This window comes from Crassostrea angulata, chromosome 4 (assembly GCF_025612915.1).
Source record: "Crassostrea angulata isolate pt1a10 chromosome 4, ASM2561291v2, whole genome shotgun sequence".
Classification (NCBI taxonomy): domain Eukaryota; kingdom Metazoa; phylum Mollusca; class Bivalvia; order Ostreida; family Ostreidae; genus Magallana; species Magallana angulata.
The window spans coordinates 6,823,894-6,847,207 of NC_069114.1; the positions used below are offsets into that span (position 1 = coordinate 6,823,894).

The 23,314-nt window shown below is 35.5% G+C and overlaps 3 protein-coding genes across 6 annotated transcripts in view; 1 reads left to right on the forward strand and 2 right to left on the reverse strand.

Annotated features, from left to right (window-relative positions):
* Nucleotides 1-7,805, reverse strand: part of LOC128180803 (zinc finger CCCH domain-containing protein 13-like) — a 33,624-nt gene extending 25,819 nt beyond the window's left edge. For 2 of the 3 annotated variants that reach the window (XM_052848957.1, XM_052848955.1), the window contains exons 1-10: nucleotides 7,564-7,803; nucleotides 5,854-5,963; nucleotides 5,041-5,255; nucleotides 4,263-4,378; nucleotides 3,616-3,680; nucleotides 3,072-3,155; nucleotides 1,913-2,779; nucleotides 1,366-1,578; nucleotides 705-1,057; nucleotides 126-251 (exon numbers count right to left, since the gene is read on the reverse strand). In XM_052848957.1, the coding sequence (XP_052704917.1) occupies nucleotides 126-251; nucleotides 705-1,057; nucleotides 1,366-1,578; nucleotides 1,913-2,779; nucleotides 3,072-3,155; nucleotides 3,616-3,680; nucleotides 4,263-4,378; nucleotides 5,041-5,255; nucleotides 5,854-5,963; nucleotides 7,564-7,686 (2,272 nt within the window). In that variant the 5' untranslated portion in view covers nucleotides 7,687-7,803. Of the gene's footprint in view, nucleotides 1-125; nucleotides 252-704; nucleotides 1,058-1,365; nucleotides 1,579-1,912; nucleotides 2,780-3,071; nucleotides 3,156-3,615; nucleotides 3,681-4,262; nucleotides 4,379-5,040; nucleotides 5,256-5,853; nucleotides 5,964-7,563 lie in introns of all 3 variants that reach the window. The other variant, XR_008243256.1, reaches the window with a different exon arrangement.
* LOC128180812 (copper homeostasis protein cutC homolog) lies at nucleotides 7,712-12,336 on the forward strand. Of its 2 annotated transcripts, none has more exons than XM_052848964.1 (8): nucleotides 7,712-7,844; nucleotides 7,985-8,044; nucleotides 8,827-8,995; nucleotides 9,829-9,869; nucleotides 10,009-10,044; nucleotides 10,333-10,466; nucleotides 11,310-11,337; nucleotides 12,108-12,336. In XM_052848964.1, the coding sequence occupies exons 1-8, from the start codon at nucleotides 7,712-7,714 to the stop codon at nucleotides 12,326-12,328; spliced, it is 822 nt and encodes a 273-aa protein (XP_052704924.1). In that variant the 3' UTR covers nucleotides 12,329-12,336. The 2 variants fall into 2 exon arrangements, with proteins under 2 accessions (XP_052704924.1, XP_052704925.1); XM_052848965.1 differs by having other exon boundaries at nucleotides 7,761-7,890.
* A 2,318-nt stretch (nucleotides 12,337-14,654) lies between these two features.
* LOC128180814 (ring-infected erythrocyte surface antigen-like) lies at nucleotides 14,655-21,092 on the reverse strand. The gene is made up of 5 exons (XM_052848967.1): nucleotides 20,935-21,092; nucleotides 19,336-19,357; nucleotides 17,173-17,310; nucleotides 16,555-16,806; nucleotides 14,655-16,037 (listed from the first exon to the last, which is right to left on the reverse strand). The coding sequence occupies exons 1-5, from the start codon at nucleotides 20,935-20,937 to the stop codon at nucleotides 15,556-15,558; spliced, it is 897 nt and encodes a 298-aa protein (XP_052704927.1). The 5' UTR covers nucleotides 20,938-21,092; the 3' UTR covers nucleotides 14,655-15,555.
* Between the last annotated feature and the right edge of the window lie 2,222 nt (nucleotides 21,093-23,314).

The following is a 23,314-nucleotide window of genomic DNA, read 5'->3' on the forward strand; positions in this document are numbered from 1 at the left end:
ACTAGTTTATAAACAAAATATTTTTGGAACTCAGTAATTCTGAAATATGTAAACCATAAATGGCAGAAATGATCAAAGCCATTCTACTCAAGATTTTCACTACAGAAAATAGTTGGATGTCTTACCCATCAGAGGCTGTGGTTGCGGGGCACCACGTGTTCTAGATGCTGGAGGCCAGGCACCACCACGGCGGCTCTGTTCCCAGGCATAATCAGCGGGGGGAGGTGCACGTCCCTCATAGGGGTCACGACCTGTAAAAAATACCCAATGGTTTGTCATTTGTTAATACATGTGATAAGACCTGAAAATATTTCAATTATAAATCAATGTTTAGAAAACTGTATATCTGGTAATTTTCAAGACAATTTTTTTTTGCCATCACTTTTACATCGCAAAATATTCAAATGCAGACATTATATTTGGTATGGTTACCTATAAAAATCTTTTAAAATCACAAAAAAGTTTTATGTTTTTCCTGGGTTTTTTTGCAAATTTTGTAACTTGTGGAATAAAAACAGATATTCAGTACACTCTATGTATTCAGGTGTCTGCCTTTAACATGTTGCAGGCTTATCTGAAACCACAGATGTTCAAAACAGTTCATTTATTTTAAAAGAAAAATATACGTTATGAAAGGAGCTCTCCCATTCTTGATAAATATTAATATAAATAAATACAGACTGGCCAGCACCTAAGTTTCCTACCTTCATATCTTGGATCCCTGGCCTCATATCTCTGTTCCCTCCCCCCATATCTATCCCTGTCCCTGGCATATCGATCTCTGTCATAGCCATCAGCTGGTGGAGGTCCCCTCTTATACTCCGAGGGACCTCTCTTGTCCCTGTCAAATACCTCTGGTGGGCCTCGCTTGTCTCTGTCGAATCTGTCTGGGGGAGGTCCCCTCCTGTCTCTGTCGTAGGGTTCTGGCTGGGGGAGACCTCCTCTCTGACCGTACCTGTCCCTAGGCTGATCTCTGAGGTCCTCTAGGTGGGGGGTAGGGGTGGGGGCATAGCGGTCATCATACCCCTCCCTACCTTTGTCCAAGTATCTTCCTCGACTGAAATGTTCATAATCTGATTTAAAACACATTTTTCAATGTGTTGGAATGTGTAACAATAAAGTTGAATCTTTTTAATCTACCAGGACATCTATTATTTTTATTTAGGCTTTCTTCACACTGCAATGAGAATGCTGTATAACACAGTTCTATTGACGCATAAGTTGGTTTGGGTCAAAATTTGTTACATCCATTGACCAATAATAAAAAGGACTCAGCTGTAAGCATGAATTTGTTACTGTTTTTCACTGTATCAAAACCTGGTCACCTAAACACTCTAACAACACAGATGAGGACTGAACTCTGACCTTGCTTCATACTCTGCACTGGGGACAGGTTCGTGACCCCTCTCGTACCTGCGGTCGCCTGGGGAGGGGTACCTGCCAGCCCGGATGGGGTCTTCCTTGTCCCTGCCCCTACCTTCCTCCTCCAGCCTCCTGTCTTTGGAGTACCTGGGCCCCTCATCTCTCCGGTCCCTGGGGGAGGGGTCACGACGACTTCTTTGGTACTGGGACCCCGACCTACATACAGTTCATGCATCTCTCACTTATATAAAGCTCTTAAATTATATTAAAATACCTTGACCTTCAATACACTCATGCCATATTCAATATGATAAATTGTTCTTCAAAGAAATAAACCAAGGTCTCAGTACAATGGCAAGAATTTGATAAATCATTATATATATAATATAAATAGTGATATTCCAACTTTTATTTCAGGTAACGTTTGATTCCATGTCGAGATTCCATGTCGAGATAAACAAAAGCACTATGCCATTTGATGTGATGCCCCTTACTTTATACTACATGTAATTAATACACATACAACCATTACACTGTATAAACCCATTACCTGAGGGACTCAGAGGGAGAGAACTCCTTCTTGCTATACGGCTCCTGAGCTTTCAGTCCGAGGTCTGCTGACGGACTCCTCCTTCGCTCCCTCCCCAGGGGACTAGATCCCCGCCGGTCCTGAGACTTGTACCCCTTTGTTGACCGACTGTCCACGTACTCTTTCGGGGACCCTCTCTGTTGTTCATAGTCGTCTCTCCTTGAGCTTCTCTGTTCCCGACTATCCGGTGGTGGATCGTACTTCTTGGATTGGTAACTTTTGTCACTTTTAGAGTACATCTCTGTGTCACTGTTGGACAGGTAGTCTTTATCAGAGTCCTTATGCTTCTTCTTCTGTTCTTTTTTCCCCTTCTTCTTACCTCCCTTCAAATCCCCGTGATCTGATGACGGAGACCGGTCCTTCTTTACCTCTCGGGGCTCGGGAGTCAATTCCCTATGCTTGCCCTTCTTGTATTTCTCCTTCATGTAGTTTTCCAACTCCAACTGAGCTCGGATGGCTTTCTTTCCCTTCTTGCTCATGGGGGAATTTCCCTGCTGCTGAACCAGATACTTTTCGTATTCATCAGGTGACCTTCGTGACCTCTCATATTCAGCTGAAGGTGACCTTGACCTAGATATAGAGCGTGAGGGTGATCTTGACCATGAAGACATCTTCTTGGCCGCTGCTTTCTTGGCTAGCTCATCCTCATACTCTTCCTCTGAATGGAAACTCAGAATGGGTTTCTCAGAGGATTTGGACTTGATGCCCTTCATTTTGATTTTCTTCAACTTCATCTCTTGGTCTTCTTCTTCAGAGAACTCTGCTTGCTTCTTCTCTAGTGATTTCTTCTTCTTGTGTTTTTTCTTCGGGGAGTCTCTATCTTCACTTCTGTGGAGATAATTTTATATGTGGAGATAATTTTATATAAACAAACATACTGCAGTTTTAACAAAGAAAGAATTACATCTGAAGCAACAGATCATAATTCAGATAATTTTGTAGTCCATTCTTTGTTCTTTCTTTACTGTTGCAATTTATAATTGAACTAACATCTATTTTTACCATGGTAGACAACCAAAGAAGCCAAAAAATAGAGATATTGCTTTGACTGTGCCTTTTTTATGAGATTTACTGTGTGTCTCAATGTAAAAAAATGTCTGACAACTGTTTCCATGGATACCTTTTCCTGGAGACTGGACTGGGGGTCCGGATCTCCCTGGCCTTGGGAGACTTCATCTTATGCTTCTTCTCTTTCTTCTTCTTACTGAAATATCCATAAATATGTCAGTATCTACTTAATTACATGCACTGACAATACTATCTCTGAATGAGCATTTCTACCATCAAAAGTAATTCTACAGGTCTAATTCAATTCAGATGCTAAAGAGTGTCCAAATACCATACAACTGACGGAGATCAAGCTTTTTGTCTCTTGATAAAAAAAATATCCTTTCTACCAGACATAAATAATCAAAATTAGGCAAAAGAACCAATTTTGTAGGTGGATTATCTTCTGCATACAGCTCACATGTACGAGATAGGCAACAGGCACATAATTTAAAGATAATAAAGATAATAATATAATTCATACTCCGTAAATGACATTAGACATATTATTGTATAACAAACATCAGACATGGCAGTGAGAGATACGTACCAGTCAGTTGATATCAGACATGGCAGTGAGAGATGTGTACCAATCAGTTGATATCAGACAGACCTACCTTGGAGACCTGGATTTTTTGTACTTCCTCTCTGGACTTTCCATTTCGTCGTCACTGCTACTCAGCTAAATGTATGTAAAATATTTACACATAATGAAGATATTGTTAGACTGAATATTTGAGAATCCTTTAACATGTTAAAAATTTCTCTTTTATATCTAATCAAAAAGTTACTGTAGCGATACCATTAATTTCTAAATTCTTCTTTGAAAAAAAAAATGAAATGTGAGGACAACTATTACATTTGCTTTGATTAGCAAAAATATCAATAATTTTCACTTTCATTTTCAAAAATGTTTCTTTGCTTGCAATACAGCAATGATACAAGCTATTACCTACATTTTTGAAACAAAGATGGGAGAGGGGGTGCCTACTCAAGTAATCCATGGCGTGCAGTGCTTATTATCTATCCATTACAATGCATGAACTGTTAACAGTCATTAAAAAATAAGACTTTATAAACCACTGTTTAATATGGCATTAAAATAATATAAAAGATTTAAGAGTATGTGCATTTCACCATTCTCTTGCTATACAATACATGTGTATTAAAAAGGAGTTGGTGGTTGGCTTGGAGGGGGGGGGGGTATAGTTCATAAAGACAATGGGTCAGACATCAGCACACCTGCAGGCATTGTGGGACTGACCTTTTTCTGGATGGTGATGTTTTCCCTCGCCTCCTCCTCCTGTGACAGTTGACTTAACTCTTTCTGAATCAGCTGGCGCTGCCGCTCTAGCTCAAGTTCCTTCTTAAAATCCAAATCTACAACCACAATTCTCATTAACACAATGTGTATGTGCCAGTGGTTTTCTGGAAATGACTGAACAAAGTTGTAACGTATAGAAGTGGTTTTCCCCCAGGGCTATTTTTAGATTTGTACACAAAGTAGTGCAAATTGAAAGTACATACATGTACAGGATGGCACCTACAGTGTGCTTCAACTTTTTTATTACTTAAAAATCTTGGAACTTTAACTACAGTTACTGTAATTAGTAAGATTCTTTTAATTAATTAACCTTACTTGTTTACTTTCATTTCTTCATTTATTTTTACTTTATATAATACTTTTTACTTTATATCATAATTTTTATACTCTCACCCCGTACATGAATAGGGTGATGTCATATTTGTTATCAAGAGGAATTAGAGAAATCAATATACTTCATGTAGGGTCAATGTTTGCTTCTAAAGTGGTGAAGCACATATCTCCCTCTGAAAATATGATTATTTTAAAACAAAATTAGCTAGGATAAAAAAAAAATTAAAAAATATATTCAGTTGGTAATTGGGAGCACTAAGATAAAATCTCCTATCAAAAATACCAGTACACTTATTCAACATTCCCCTTTAGTAAATTGTTTCTCCAACTCGTATAAAACTTGCTGCTGAACAGTCCCCCTCCCCCTTCCTTAGGTAGACAGTACCTGGACGGTCAGAAGGGGGTCGTTCCTGCTCCCAGCTGTCTCCCGAGCTGTCGCTATCACTGTCCGGGGCCGCCGCCTTCTTGCTGACGATGGATCGGATCTTCTCTTTCTTGACCTTGCTGCGACTTCGTTGCTCTGAGTCCGAGTCACTCTCCTCGATTTCTTTCTTAAAATGTTTGGGTCTCGCTCTCGATTTGTCGGGGCTGTCTTCTCCTCTGAAAGGAAAACATATTAATTTTCATTTATAAATATGAGCATATTATATTAGACCCGGAGCACAAAAAGATAGCAGTATTGCATAATAAGTTCTATTCATGTTCAAGGCACAAATTACAAATTGATCTCTTTAACATCTTATGAAATGTGACATATTCTGTAACATTACTTTTCGATCAACCCTTCAATACTCATGTTCTAAAATTTTGAGATTAGTCAGTTCTTCTATTTATACGTAATAACAACTACATGTATATGCATGGGGGCATTCCTGATTGGTTGTAATTAGCAATTCATCACTTGTAATATGATAAAATACATTGTGTAAGTTGTTACGTGGCACAAGCAGACTGCAATAACTGTAATATATTACTTTATATCTCATAAGATGCAGAATTTACCATAATACAAAAAAAAATCCCACAAAACTGTAAATTTAAGACCAATTGTACAAAGATAAACAAAATAACAATGATATGCATGTACAATGTACTAATACTATAGTCATTTTGCCCAAAAATGCACTACATGTATCTAAAGAACTAATTTTCACTGATTTCTTAAAAGAAAATTAAAAAGTACCACGCTGAAATTTACCTGGCTTTTTTATACGGAGGACCGTGCTGAAATTTACAACTGTTTCCAAAGTTACACTCTCCGCTTATCAACCAACGGCGACACTTAGTGTTGTAGGAACTTTCTCCACGCTGTAAATCAAAATCAATTGCATTTCATTGACCAAATGTAAGTAAAAAAATAAACCTGTAGTACTGTAAATGTTCTTTTGGAATAAGCTTGTGCCATATATAAGTGCAGCACTCAACAAATTTTTGAAAATCAATAACATTCTATAAATTAATATAATCATCAATAACTATTTACACAATCTAACTAATACCGCATGAAAATGAAAAACATATACTGTGGTTTCATTAATATTCAAGGGTATCAATTTTTGTGGATAAAGTGAAAATCACAGTTTCAAGGATACGTAAATTCGTGGCCAATGACCCTATCAATACAAAATGTTAATAGAATGTGCACTTCAATGATCACTAAATTTCGTGGAACAACTTAACCCCCGAAAATTGGTATTCAACGAATATTGATGAAACCACAGTATGTAGATATGTCGTTAAAATTCAAATTAAAAAACAAGTTCAATAACATGTACATGTTTATCAGTCTGTAAATTTTCTGACTTCTGTACATGCCACTACATGGGACAATGCATCAGAGCTCAGACCAAATTGAAAGCAATTTTCAATTCATAGCGTACATGTGCTCAAACATTTTGTCTCATAAATGTTGATTCATAAAACGTGAAGTATAAGTGTTATTGGAATTCTGGATTAACTATAACATGAATAATATCAAGTTCATATATACCCCACAATTCATGATGTCCCTATCATTATATGTTCTAGATCTACACGGCACATTCTTTAATCAGTATTAAACATATATATAACAACACAACAAAGAAAATTAACACATGTGAAATATGCTATGAGACTTTTGAATTGAACAGTTTAAACAACTCCAAGTGAAAGGTTTTTATAACTCTCAAGACATTTTCACATATAAACTATACATTCTGTAAGTATTTCATTGATGAAGAGAACTTTTTGGTTTCAAAAAGAGTAGGAGCACCAACCGTAAACAAAACCAGTATTTTAGTTATAAGTTTTCTGTTTGCAAATTCCTAATTATACTGGCCTAAGACCACTTCTAAAAAGTACCATACAGAAAAGACCCTTTCATGAGAAATGCAGTACTGCTATCTTTCTCAACAAATTGATAAATTTATCAAAGATTTAGTTGGTAGATATTTTAATTAAGTTGATTAAATAATTGATGTTACATGAAATTTTACCAAAATATATAATTTTGCATTGCAAAATAGCAGTACCACACTTACTGTGAAGGAGTCTTCATGTATTATACATGAAAAAGTGGCGTAACAATGCATTGATGAGAAATAGACTCAGGCCAGTGCTGTAGTCTTTCTTTGCCAAAAAGTTAGAGGTTCGGGGCCAAATTACTAAAGCCTAATTGCCAATGATAATTAAATGGGAAAACACATGTCAATTACGTGAAGTAAAGAAAAATCGAAAATGAAACCATGTGGCCAACATTTTAAGCGAAATTTCCTTGTAAACACACCATCGAATTTTACCAAGATTAAATGACAATCTTTCATTCAACTAAATTATACAGCTTTGCACACTGTGTTTCTATAAATTATTGATACTGATAGTGTAAAGCGAGTAAATCTCAAAATATTCATTGATAATTTCTCTTTACATCGTCTAGTTGTTTACGAGCTCCGGGACCAAGCCTTTCAAAAACACTTGGTTTGCGCCTATCTCCCTCATCCGGGACAGACTTAGCAGAATCAACTGTTACTCTTCTCTTAATTTTGCTCATTTCACAACACCACAATACATGAAAAATGGAATGCAAGCAAGTTTCTTATCACATCGACATTTCCACCCGTACATTAGACGCCATGTTGAATTCATCGAGTAAATTTCGAACCTGGAGAAAACGGAGGAAATATTTCCGGCGAAGAGACAATTATGGAGGTGTGTGTTGATTCTGTGATTTCGGCAATAAATGCTGAGAGTGGGGGTAATGACAAACATATTGAGAAACTTCCCGATATTTTGTTTCTAAAAATGATTGAGTTAAACGGATGTTCTATAACTTATACATACGATTTCAGGTGCCATACGCGTGGAGCTCTGTGCCAATCTGTCTGAAGGGGGGACAACTCCAACAACAGGTAAAGGAAAGAATGTAGGTTTCATTTTAATATTCACAGCACAAAACCAAGTGAACTCTTATATGTATTCAAATATAATTTTTGGATTATATGCATTGTGAATGACACATTGTAAATACATTTTTAACAAGGAGAAAAGCAAAATTATCACAGAAACCTGTGAAATCGGAGAAATGTTTTATGTCCATTTGTCTCAAAATTGGACAAAAATCGCATTGACAAGTTAAACAATTAACAGAACGAGCTTACAAGGTGTGTTCATTTTAAAAAGTATTATGTGATGGTCAGTCCAGTTTGAATATTGACGTCAGATACTGTAGCTCTGTTGGTATATGAGCACATGACTAGTCTAGAGATCGATTCAGGGTGCCCAGGAGGAGGAATGTGACGGTTTAAATGCTGGTGCTAGATAGCTTAGTGAGTAGAGCATCCAACTAGAGATTCAGGAAGCCTGTACGTGTTCAAATCTCGGACTGATCCATCATTATTTTTCCCATCTTGTTAATTACAATTGTAAAGCAAGCAATTTAATACTTCCAGAAAAGTTGCATCTAATGTCAATGTGTATTGTGTCAAAATTTTCATTTCTTTATTGTTGTTTTCAATTTTTAAGAATTAAAAACGCTTACAAGTCTAGGCTAAAATTTGAAAGGTTTTTGCATGCAGGATTTTTTTTTCTGCAAGTATTAACACAATTTTTTTGTGTAAACTAACAGATTTGAAGCTTAATTATAAGATGACCAGTTCCAATGATGAATTGAATTCTCTCAGTTAAATTTCAGGAATGTTAAAGACTATTAAGAAGTATGTGAAGATCCCTGTTTTTGTGATGTTGAGGCCTCGTGGGGGTGATTTCCTGTACTCTAAAGAAGAAATAGAAGTCATGAAAATGGAGGTGGTGGATCTCAAACTGTCAGGAGCGGACGGTTTTGTGTTTGGATTCCTTCAAGAGTATGTTTATTGTAATGCAAAGGAAATGTTGCTTGCTGCTGATAAAGCATGGGCATTTTGTTTTAAATGTTTGATCATGTATCATTTCAATCACTGGCCTATTTTAAATTCAAAGAAAGCAGGAAAGTTGGTAGATTATTATTATGATGAAATTTTTAATAATTAAAGAAATATATAGCTTGTAAAAAAGTTCACTGGGATATGAACTTGGTTAGTCAAGTGATCAAATCCTTTGAAGTCCAAAGGGCTTCTCAGAAGATTTGATTACGTACCACTTAACCAAGTTCATATCCCATGAACTTTTTAAAATCGATGTTTATTACATATACATGTAATGTACATAATATATTACGCTATAGAAAGGCAAATCTTTCAGAATTATTTACATAATCTTGTTTTCATGTCTACAGTAATGCAACAGTCAAATGATAAGCATGTGCCATAATCATTGTGATGTCACTAAAAAGTTCACACAGAACAATTCATGCTTTAGCAATTATAAAGTTTCAAATAAGGATACAGTCTTGTTAACATTGAAATGTAAATATATATTTTTATAAACATGTATTCACAATCGGACTTTACATACACATGTAACTATATTATGTTGATTGTGTTTATTAATTCACCTAGATGTTGTCGCCGTACTATCAAGATGTATCCTGGTCATGGCACTAAACCAATTTTTTTTCTCATTTATATTTTTAAAGAACCAGTCTATTAAATGTAAAAATAGTTTTTGCTTCAATTATAAGTGAGTAACATAGATATTTAGATGTTTGTTCATGTTTATGTTCGAAAGTTTTGATATTTTATATTTGACTATGTTGTAGGGATGGAAAGATTGATAAACAGTTATGCTCAAAATTCTTGGGTAAATATTCTTCATTTGAAAATTAATATAGCTAGAAGAGTCTTTAAAAATTTAAAATCCACTTCATATAAACTTTTTGTTCTTTATTTAATCTTTGAATGTTTGACTGTTAAATGGTGTGTATGCGTTCATTTTTCAGAACTTGTTAAGCCACTACCTGCTACTTTTCACAGAGGTAAGCTAAAATGCAAGTATTTCCTTGTGAACAGAATATATAATTATTAAAAGCAGTCCATGTATTTATATTAGAAAATACACAGGCTAGGTGTGATTCTTGGCTTTTAACATATTGATATTAACAATTGTATTGATATCATTATCTTTCTTTATACATAACTGTGTCTGGGTGAATTTAAAACAGGGTGAAACTGTCTGCAGGTGAAAAAGGGCAAAAATTACAAGGGACAAAAGTAACCCTCTATACAGTACATGTATATACTGATCAAGTTCAGAATTCTTCCAGCTATAGACATGACCAGTGACATCCTCCAGGCACTGGATGATGTGGTGGATCTAGGATTTCAGCGAGTGTTGACCAGTGGAGGATCTTCCACAGCTTTAGAAGGATTACCCATGATTCAACAGATGGTTGAGAGAGTATGTCAAAAAGACACAATTAATTTTGTTGCTTAGAGTTAAATTTCATTGGCTTCAAGTTCTTTGCAAATTTCTATGGGAGTATACAATAAATGTATATCATATCACGGATCATCTTATTGATTCTAAAGGAGTCATATAGATTTTTGATTTATATTATATTCTAGTGCATTTATAACATAGGTTTCTAATTTTAATCGTATCTTCATATTAAAGATAACCCAATTTTAAAAATTCTGCACATTGCATTATCTTAGTATTAGTTCATTAGTTGTGTCTAAATGTCAGTGTGATTTAGATTTTGCTCGTATAGGCATGCACAAATGAAAAAGTTTTACAAATTCAATTCATTTATTTCCCTGTATTTTGACTCATTCCCTGTTGAAATCAAAGTCATTTTCCAAAAGGAAACATTAGACCACTTTTATTCATTATTTGTTCTTCAAGATCAAATTTTACCCCCCTCCCCCCAAAAATGTCAATTGGTCAGAAAAAAATTTAATATACACATTTCTTCCCAAATCAATAGGTTGATAGTTTCACCTACAAATCCTCCTCCCAAAAAGAATAGATTTTTTTCCCTTAAAACTTGTTCAAATCTCACTTATAAATGAATTCCTGCTGATTATACTAAGAAATCAAATAACATGCTTTGGTTAAATTCATTAAAAAGATATCCTTTAGTGAAACATTTAGAGTTACTGTAAATTATTATACCATCTTTGAACATCCCTGACCATGTTACAAATATTGAGCATGCAGCCAGCCAACGAGACATTTTTATGCTGCCTACTGTATGAAACCGATACGTTATTTTAAATTAGTTAACTTATTACATTGCAGGCTGGACAGAGGATTTGTGTTATGCCAGGTAAGTCATAATAAATCCACTCATATTTAATTTGGTGGAATAACTAAAAAAAAAATACTTTTTTCTAAGAATTTTACATACCAGACAGGATTTTAAAGGAAATACAGTAAAACCCATTTAGTACAAACACAGATATAGCAAATTCTCGGAAATAGCGAGGTTTTTTTTAAGTCCTCAGTAAAATTCTTTTCAGATCTTTGTAGAATTTTATGATTATAACAAATTCAGATATAATGAATTAACAGATATAGTGAACTGATTTTGAGTCCTGTAGAAGGTTCAGGTATTGAACTTTGTTAAGATAAAAATCTCAAACCCTTAGTAAACGAAATCCGTAATGAGAAATTCTAAAGATTTGCAATCACTTAGAAAATATAGCCTCTAAAGTTTGAAATATTAAGAACTTGAAGCACTTTCACATGCAAAAACAGCATGTATTAACCTTCAGTGATGATTATAAGAACTTTCATTTTTTGCATCCCTAAGAGACCACAAATTCCTTATTTTTGTTGCCGAGTCTTTAGTTTTATATATACTGTTGGTACAGTACCTATCAGACCAAACCTAACAGAATGTAGACTCCAAATAAACCCTGGGTTTACTTTTGGGTCTGCTTGGGCCGGGTTTACTCCGGATTTGCTAGAGCAGAACCAGAGTTAACCCAGAGAAAACTCAAAGTCACAGCATTGACCCAGAGTGGACACACAGAGTAAACCCCCACCAGAAGGAGACACTACTGTTTGTATCTAATAAGCAAATATCTATTCCAGGTGGGGGAATAAGTTCTGGGAATCTGGAGAGAATCTTAAATGGGAGTGGCGCGAGAGAGTTCCATGGATCAGCAAGGGCTGCCATTCCATCTAGGATGGAATATAGAAAGGAAGGCATCTCCATGGGGATTTCCCTTTGTCCTCCAGAATTCAGTGTCAAGGTCACAGACAAGGTCAAAGTTCAAAAACTTGTACAGCAGGGTAATTCCATTAAAAGGTGAATTGTTCATGTTCTTGTTTTGTTTGATTACTTACAAGCAGGAGTACATTTAGAGCTGAAATTACTGATTATGAATTACAGTACTGTATACAGGAGTTCTTTTGTTTTGTGTAATTTTCGCTCTTCTACTCTGGCAAACTGTTTTGCCCCGTCTTGAATTCGCCCAGACACACTTGTGTTTAAAGAAAAATAATTTGAGATATTAGAATTAGCCCAGCTTTAAATTCGCCCCCCTGAAAACAAGGGCGAAAGGGACGAAAATAAAATGGGAGCAAATATTTCCATGTATACAGTTCTGTGTTTCCCTGATGATCCAGACAAGAATATACATGTATCTATAAATAAAGGAACATTATGGTATGGTACTGGATTAGATTCAAAGCCCCGCCATTAGTGATTGCAACTGATTTTATCCAACTCATTGTATACATTTTCTACCCCCACAGCCAAGGAATAGAAATCTCAGCATATCCTCTATATTATAGATCATCTTTGATTAGTTATAGGTCTTTGGCTTTGTTCTTTGGGATATTGACAAATATTCACTTACATCATAAAATGTATTAATTAATTGTCAGATATGCTTGAAATAGAGCATTTGAAAACATTGCTAAATAAGTTCAAATACCAATTATTAAATGAATGAATACCTGTATTTTATAGATTCAACAGTTGTACATGCATGTACAGTCAAACCTTGATATCTAGAATTGCAAGAGGTCTAAAAATGTCTGAAAAAGCAAACAATTGGAGTTGTAGAGGATAAATTGTTCTTGAGAATTTCAACAGATATCATTTTTATGGCTTACGGCCATCTAGTTGCCGGATAATCTTTACGGCAAAGAGTTCAGTTATCTGAACATGCGCGACAGAAAATAGTTCTATTCGAATGTTGCAAAGTTAACTGTTTGTTGTTCATAATAAATATCTTTAGGCAAGATTATATTTCCCATATGTTATTATCACTTATGTTATTGTAACCAATATAAATTGACCTTATTTAAATAAACTCGAAATCTAACGCGAATGAATATTAAATGCAGTGTTTTTGCATAGAGGTATACTGGCCCCCGCCATGCATCACACAGCGCCGCCATGCTTTCCGCTATGCATACTTACATGTATTATAAGCAAAAAATCTTTTCCCAATTCTTTCAGATCCTAACAGTGATAAGTAAATGTAAAGTTGTCGTTATTTCGTTTAATCTTCATAAAAACGTTTGCACCCGCAGAGAGCGTCGCTAACTTCGATCGACATCGATCTAAGCAAGGGGGGGAGTGTTTAACGGTTAAAGGACTGTACTTATGATTGAGATATATTGAAACTGGGATTATAAATCGGTAATAAATGCATAAATTAAGGGGCAATTACTACTTGTTTTAATATAATGTGTCTTCTTCGACACCTCCGCCATTATCGAATGTTGGGGGTTTTCCAAGATCTAAAAATAGCACAATGTTCCCTCGATGGAGTTACCTTGGTTGTGCTATGATTGAACTGTTTATTTGTCGTAAAAATATTGGAAACTTGAGACCAAATGTACTCAAATAAGAAAACAATATACAGTTAAGCTTGATTGCAAGTCATATACGGAAGCGATGCCACAATACTATAACATAGAAACATCGTATGGCATGGTATAGTATGCCTCTGAAAATGACGTACATGTGTACACATGTCATGTGAAGAGAGACTGACTGCAAAGTTATAGTGCAGTAATTAATTTTAATTAAATTTGGTGTCAAAACAAGTTTGCTGTAATTGCATAGTTCTGCTTGTTTCTTGCCCCCCCCCCCCCCCCAAGTTCATAGTGCGTAGGAATTCAAGGTAAACTGATATTTGAGAGCATGTTGGTTTTAAGTGTTTTTGTGTCCTATATCGTTGAATGAATTTACAGTTAATGTACTGCAGTCATTGGATATTGGAGTTTGATTCTGACATCATCATAATTATTTCATGCAGTCTATGATTTTCCTGACAGCAATGGTGGTTTCAACCAGTTGATAAAAGAGGCATCTAGATTTCAATCCTGTCTGTTTCGGTCACTAAGGTTCGATCAATCAACAAATGGGGCATGTTGATATCGGTCCTGTTAGTTTCTCTAGATCTAAGAATTACATGTAGCTAGTTACTTTCTATAGAGCTATAAATAAACTAAAGTTTCCGTAAGAAATAGAGGGAATCATACTCGATCCATGTAAATATAGTCATATCAAACCCGTAAGCCATTATGGCCCTTCAGGCCTTTGATTTTCATTGTACAAGTATAGAAGATAAGAATGTTCACAATAATGAGGATAAACTGTATACTCAATGAACTGAAACATTTTTAGATTTGACTTTTATTTGAATATTCTATTAAATTATAATTGTAACACATTTATATAGTGGTCAATATGACTATATTGAGAGATCTTATAAAAAATTGAAACTACAATGTACGGTACATGTAAAATGTAGAGATAGAACAATCACAACACATAATTGTAGGTCGGTATTTACACAGAACTTGGTGATGAACAGAGATAAATGCTATATACTGGATAAAGCTTGATATTTTCACTACTTCAAAAAATGCTTGGCTTGCAGTGCAAAAATACAATCCAAATATGATTAATACATTTTCAGTAACTGTAATGGGAATTCCAAAAGGTTCATTCAGTTCACAGGGTAGTTCTTAAACACAAGTGTTATTAAAAGACTAATTATGCCCAATGTGTAAATATTGATTTCAACAAGACCAACATAGTATGAATAGGCCAAGAGTTCTTATTGATAACATTTATTAATATCACAGTCTCCATGGATACAGGGACTAGATCACAAACGAGGATAACGATATCCGGATTCACAATTGGTGGAGATACTCCATTTAATTCCATCTTATCTGTGTCCAGTCGCAGACACGGGAAGGATTTTTTTTCATATCCTCGATCTATTGTTAGAAGAATTTCCGTACAAAACTTTTTGATGCTGTCCATTAGATTCTTCACCTTAATCGTGATATACATGCCGAGCGCTAAAGCACAACGTTTTGTAATTACTACCACTAAAACGTTAAATAAAGGAAGCAAATAAAATTGTAATCGAGTGTTCTTTTATTAAATGTGCACCATTGTTTCCGTTGTTGTATGGTTTATGATTTTGCTGTAAGGAGGATTTCAAAAATATCAAGTTAGTATCTCTGAAAGGTTCTCAAACATTGACGCATCCTCGTTATTTTCCGATTATTCTGTGACCTCTGCGGTATTTTCCGGCGTTTCTTCTGTTGTTTCCTGAGTTTCCTCTGTCTTTTCTTCCTGAGTTTCCTCTGCTGTTTCTTCCTTACTTTCCTCTGTCGTTTCTTCTGTCTTTTCCTCTGTCACCTCCTGGGTTTCTTCTGTCGTTTCTTCCTTACTTTCTTCTGTTGTTTCTTCTGTCTTTTCCTCTGTCACCTCCTGAGTTTCCTCTGTCGTTTCTTCTGTCACTTCCTGAGTTTCCTCTGTTGTTTCTTCCTTTGTCTCCTCTGTGGTTTCTTCTTGAGTTTCCTCTGTGGTTTCTTCAACAGTTTCCTCTTTCGTTTCTTCGGTAGTTTCTTCCTGAGTTTCCTCTTTCGTTTCTTCAACGGTTTCTTCTGCAGTTTCCTCAACAGTTTCTTCGACAGTTTCTTCAACAGTCTCGGGATTTTCCTCCTGTGGCATTTCATCCGAGTAAAAGCAATTCATCAATTCTACAATGACATTGAAATAATTGAATTTCATCCTCGATACAGTTCCTCAAGAAAATTATCATCGTTCAATTTTGTAAGAATCGTTTGAGCAAGGCAAAACTACAATGAACATTGGAAACTACTCGAACATATATATTTTTAATTTTTCATTACAGGCACATATCATCGTTTTAAATTTGACCCGAGGGCGGGTTTCGGTTTGGGCAGAACCATCCAAAAAAATACCGAAGAGCAAATTAAAAAACAAACAAAACAAATGAGAATTAATCGCAAAGTAAATTATGAAAATCCTGATCCATGGTGGTGAGGATATGTGGTGAGTGGTGGGATTTTCTCTATGTGAATTTTTAAAAAAAATTGTCATATTGTCATTTTAATTTTGAATATATAGAATCATTTTCGCTCAGAAGACCCGTCTTTCACAATTTCTAGAGACTGGCGGCCGAAGGGTTGCTTTCCCTTGCACCAAGGAGTACACATATGTCTCAGTCTCTGAGTTTACCTATACTGTAGTTACCTGATTTATCAATAGCACCATCGTTGTTGCTGTCGAATTCCTCCAGCGTCATTCGAGCGTAAGCGGCCTCGGTTTCGTCGAATGTTTCGCCGAGTTCCGAGAGCTTGGCCAGGAGGTCGTCAATGGGAACACGGTCCGTCCCCGGGAACAGGATGTCCAGGCTCTGCATCAGCGAGTCGCGCATCTCCGACTTAGACTTAAGTCGGTCCTTGATCCATTCATAAAACTCGTCTTGACTCAGCTGTGAACTCTCTGAAATAGCAAGATTCAAAGCAAAATAAATAAGTAAATAAATATAAATGGATTACTGTATAAGTGTATCATCTTGGAGATCTAGTGATGAAACACAATATAGTATCACTTTCTTTATTCAAATATATGATGAAACCCGATAGGGTTTTGCAAATGATTCGATTAAACCAACCCCCGATTGTGGGAATAAATTCAACAGCTACAGAATTTATCTTCTATAAGCTGAGCGTTACAACCAGTAATTATATCAAGTTATTTGTTTTAGAAATTGAGCTAAAGTTCCACAATTTGTTTCGTTGAATTTGACGCAACGAAACGCTGCCAAAAAAACCAAGAAAACTTAAAAGATGGCTATAAGTGTCGTACCGTCCTTGTCGTGCTCGGCGAACATGTCGTCCACGACTCTCTGGGGCGGATCTATCTCCAGACACTGCAGCACAGACCGGAAACCCTGTTTATCCAGCTGACCGTCCACCGCGAAACGCTCAAAGTACTGCTGGTACTCTACAATGGTAAAAATAAAGTCAAAGTACTGATGGTACTCTACAATGGTAAAAATAGTCAAGGTACTGCTGGTACTCTACAATGGTAAAAATAGTCAAAGTACTGCTGGTACTCTACAATGGTAAAAATAGTCAAAGTACTGCTGGTACTCTACAATGGTAAAAATAGTCAAAGTACTGCTGGTACTTTACAATGGTAAAAAAAAGTCAAAGTACTGCTGGTACTCTACAATGGTAAAAAAAAGTCAAAGTACTGCTGGTACTCTACAAAAACAAAAACCCAAACATTGGTCAAACATTCGTCAAAGTAAAAAATGAGTTAGACATGCAGTTAAAGTACTGCTGGTACTCTACGATGATAAAAAAAAATGTCCAAGCATTGGTCAAAGTAAACAACAAGTTAGACATACAGTCAAAGCACTGCTGGTACTAAATAAGAATGAATAGTTCAAACATAGTATAAAGTGACAGTTGAAGTACTGTTGGTACTCAACCAAACAAAAAGCTAAAACATCTGTCCGTCAAATACTAGTATATAAATAGTGCCTGTTTGGGAGGGTAACAGTTGAAATTGATACCCGAGGAAACTATTGTCAACCGACGCGAAGCGGAGGTTGACAGTGGTTTTCGAAGGGTGTCAATTTCAACTGTTATCCTCCCAAACAGGCACTATTTATTTTATTATACTGAATGTCTTAATTTTAGAGATTTTTTTACTGCTTTTATATAGAAACCAGGCAAATTCCAAGCCGAACCGTGCGCGCACCATTCAAGGGCATGTAACAATTCGTTGTGTTACCCGTTGCTAAGTGTATTGCTAACGCTGAGGGTAATAGAACGGATTATCAACTGCGTCTAAACCAATCAGATTTCAGTATTTAATATGAAAGTATAATAATAAGCTATGGTACTCTACCCAAAAATATATAGTAGTTCAACCTCTGACAAAGTGGACATAAAGTTAATTAAGTTAATTAAGCAGCCAATGTATTGCAGGTACTCTATCATAAGGGAAAAAAATCAAAGAACGTTTATTTTTAATATTCTACGAAAACAAATATCTTAATCCTCACAAAAAGTGTAAGAAAACCAAACGTTTAACAATATACATGTGTATTAATTTTTTCCAGTTCACTAAGAAGTCTAAAACGTCAAACCACCAGTCAGGTGCTGGTACCTTTTGACAAACGACATATGTTTATTGTTAATCGTCAGAAAACCATCAAGTTACAATCTGTTTCAAAATGAAGCCAGTACATCTATCCAATCGCGTTTTCAAAAGTTATTACATGTATCTTTTTGCCCCCTAGAAAAGCGAAAACCATATTGAGCACCCTTAAATGCTTCCAGAGAAAGACAATTGACACAAGCCATCGCTGCAGGTTTTTTTCTGTTTGTATGTACATATAGGTAAAAACTTTCTCCCTCCTAATCAACATTTCTATATATTGATATGTCTACGTCCTGCATACTAGTATATGGTTATCAAGACTATGAACATAAAAAGGAACTTAAATTGACTTCCAACAGGGTTTAATAGCTAACGTTAACTTAATATTAATTTCTATAATGCCTACACGGTTGATTTGGTTTTTATGTACATACTCTTTATTCTTATGTAAATGCATGAAAACGATCAGAAATCGATGGGAAATTTAAAATCTAATACAATTATTTTCAAACCATGCAGGGTATTGTTACTCGCGTTAAGGGGGCAAATTCCCACTGCCTTTGAAACGAGAGTCAAACTTTTAAAATTTGCCTTCAATTTTTATAACTTTAGCTCGTAATGCCATCATAGTACTATAAGCTTTAATTCATTTACTGTCACGCTTCAATAATTCATTGAAGATGCTGAAGAGGGTTCGTATTGTCTCGGAGATAAAGATGTGGAAATGTATATTTAACAGAAAATTCTATAAAACTTTAAAAGCTATATAAGTATAATACTTAGTAATAGTTTAAAAAGTAATAAATATTTTTAAAAAAAACATATATAGATTGAAATTGAGTAATTATAACTTACTTGCAACATCCCCAGATTCATCCTGAAAAGAGGGGAAAAATCAGTAAAGATTTTATAAGCAGATAGCGGATATATGATATTGACAAATTATATATCGTCGTATAGATATGACCCAAGCATAGTAAGTCTCCTAACAGGCACGTAGCATCAGGGGGGGCCTGCCCCCCCCCCCCCCCCCCCACTTTTTCGCGCAGCAACAAATTTTTTAAAATTTACATATAAAAAAATGAATTTTAATGGAGTTGGACCCCCCCCCCACACTTTTTTGGAAGTTAGTAAAAAATTGATATGGAAATAAGGAAATGAGAAGTCAAATTGAAGTTAACCCCTCCCCCACGGATTAGGAATTTCATGATTTGGAGGGAAAACAATTTTGGTTGGGAAGAATTTTTTTGGAAGTATAGTTGAGTCTACCCCCACCCCCCACGGATTAGGATTTTGAAGATTTTTGGAAACTTTAAATTTCCCTTTTTGTTTTTGTTTTGTTTTTTTTTTTGCTTGTCAAGATTTTTTGGATGGGTCTGCCCCCCCCCCCCCCCCACTTTCAAAAACGATGCTACGTGCCTGCCTAATAACCGTTAAAGATTGTAAGCATAAAAATTGTCGTAAACGGTGCTATAAAACTCTATGTACAAGGAGTGAGGAATTTAAATCGCAGGTCTTAACAAGGAATATGTACTTGCAATATGACGTCTTAGATTTACAAATCTGACATAATTCATAATTAATCGACTTTATGGTGAAATATTACATCACATTCTTAAGGTTTACTATTGTTTCCACTGTAATCCGTTATATCGGCAATTTGGAAACGTGTGTGTGTGTGTGGGGGGGGGGGGGGGGGGGGAAGTTTTCACGAATCATGAATGGGCCAACACGTGGAAATTTCAGAGTTTTGATATTGCAAAGAATTCCACGCCAGAGTTAGATGGAAATCGTTCGATCAAGGGAAAATTATCTGTCTTTTGAAAAAGAATTAAATATCCCACTGTCCCGGGTCTGAATACTTAGGTAATTAAATGTTTGAAAGATTCAACAGGGGGCCAGCCCTTTGTACCTGGATTTTAAAGAAAATCAACATGTGTATATGGTAGCTTTTGATGTAGCTAGTAAGTTATAAATCTGAATAATTCTGATGATTTTAAAACAAATGAAACTTTCTGATCAAGGGAATATATGTTCATTTTATATTTAAAGTAAACCTGGTTGCTTTACTTTATTCCTCGCATTTTAATTAAGTATGAAAATTTGAAAATACATCGCCATGAGTAAAAACAAAACACCATTTCGATGAAGAATAATTGATATATTTATATTTTACACTAGATGACTAGTTTTAAAATTAAACAAAGTCACGTTTTACAACAAATCTGAACGTACAGAATTTGTATGACAAGATTTATATGATTAACATGCCATCTTCCCTTACTGTTTGCTCTCGTATCCAAGACTAAATTAAATCTCCATCAAGCGTGGGAAAAGAAACCCCTGTATAAAATACTTTCCTTTATCAAAATTTATCTAAAATTGAGATGGGATTTAAGAAAATGAAATCTACAGCGTGTCGTTGCTATGGAAAACAAGTGAAAAAAGACTTACCATGTTGAGGCTTTCGTTTATCGATGGGTAGTATATATTCCTGACGACTGTTATGGCTCTAGCGCTTTGTTTACACCACCCATACACAGGTAGACCGGGCGAGAGATTGCGCTTTAAATCGACATTTCTATCATATCTCCGGATTCGCGCCACTACCTTCTTTTAAAGTTCAGAGTAAATATTGAGATTTCATGCTGAAGACTGTCAAGTTTATTCGTATATACTGAGGAAAAGAATATACTCTCTCCTTCTCTCTCTCTTTCTCATGGGCAAAGAGGGTGGTACTTTGTGAGAGTCGGGGGAGGGGGAGGGGATTTCTATATACAAGGGGTTTTTTTTATCTCTAAAAAAAGTTAATCTATACAATTTTCTTTTGGCGTCCCTAGCAACCAGCAGCAAGTTTGCGGTAAACCTTTCCTATATACTTGTACATGTGTATTTAACGCATTAAATGGAGAAAATTTTACTTCGTTTTAAATGTTCCGTTTAAACCGACACCAGTTTTGTTCTTCTTCAAGAACACGGGGGAAAAAATGAGAGATATTAAAAATTAAAAGTCTTGTTAGCACATCAGAGAATGCTTCAAACATTCTTTCATTGAAAGCATGGTGGGGGTTAAACTTAGAATGGGGAGGGCTTTGTTACATATAATCCCTCCATTTCGGAGGAATTTTAATAGAGGGGGCGACGTGTGTCACGCAAAGGATATAAAAAGGCTCGGGTGTTAACCAGCGCGTAATGCAGACCATTTCTGTTCTCTGATGTAATTTATTGGCTCGTGTGCGTTTATGTTTGATGAAGAATTTTTTTTCACTTTGAGACAGTGTGAAGCTGTAAATTTGAAATTCACGACATGTATGCACAATTACATGCAGTCAAAACAAAATTTACGACATTGCGATCCACAGACCTATATATATTACATTTTTTATAGAATAAAGTTAGCATACACCAAACAAATATTACCTAATGCGGAGTGCACACTGAATGCTGTATTGATATTGTAATCAACTGTAAAAGTTGTCCTGTTCAATTAAATATGAGAAGTCGTCTTTAACACGAATGTTCACTGGTTGTTGAAGTAATAAGAAAACGCTAGCACTAGTACTGTTTCAACGTTCTTTCTTTAAAAAGACCTATATGCAGTCTTTTTTTTTTTTACTTCTTAACCTTAGTTGTATGTGAACCAATTCGATAATAAGGTCTTGTCATAGTCCCCGACTTTCATTATCTGTGATTAATTAGTACGAACTCAGTTGGAATCTGCACGTTAGAGCGGTATTAATTAGGATCTATGATTTCTATAATCAGACCAGCTTTTACCCTACGATCAACAGATGAATTATACAACTCAATATCGCTAACAAGATTGGACCAACGATTATATAGAACGTGAATTTATCCTAGTTCATAAATGTCAGCCTGTTCAGAATGGACGTAATACGCATGCCCAAGAAAAATTATTAAATAAAATCAAGGTTGTTCAGAACCTAAGCTCTGTCCATATATTTCCCATAGAATGACATAATTCCACATTCTATAACGATTACATTACCGGGCTATTCTATTGTTTAAAAAAAACCTGGAAAGTTTCAGAGGTGAGAGAGAGAGAGAGGTTATTTCTGCAGCAAAGTAGTTCGTATGTCAATCCTTCACAGGGGGATCCACTTTCCTATAAGTTATTCATATTTCACTGATAAGAAGGAATCTATATTCCCCTAACCACCCGCACAGAACACAGTCCCCGATGTAAGGGGAATGTATCGACCTTTAAAGTGGTCTTTTAATATTCGATAAGCAGGACCCACCGGACTGAATAACACCCCCCCCCCCCCGCCTTGAACCAATAAAGGAATTTTAATTAAGCTTGTATGGACATTGTATAACAAACCAGTCTTAATAATAACAGCCCCCTCTCTTTTTTCTCTTCGCCGGTTTTTAATTCAGTTTGATCGTACACAGAATTATAGGTTGAATTCCAAAAACAATCTCTTGGATGAAAAATAATTGACTTTTTCAAGTAGGCGGTGATTTAAATCTTATCTTTGTCTATACTTTTTTGTGATAAACGGGAGACGGGTATAATTAGCGTGTTTATTTTAGTTTTAACTTTAAAAAGATTTAAAAGTATTTAAATATGTGCTCTCTCCGTTATCAAATAAGGGTTTAATTCAAAGAAGATTATTTCCAAAGGAACCACACATATATTTTAGATGTGGGGTCAAAGATTTGCAATTTCTTAAAATGTATATCCTAATTCAAATGTATAGATATATCGATAAACGTTTATTTACATATTTGTCCAGCAATTTCATATGTATAAATTACAAAATACTTACACATGTAACACTGTTTCACTTTCTCGGAGCTCTTTTAAGAG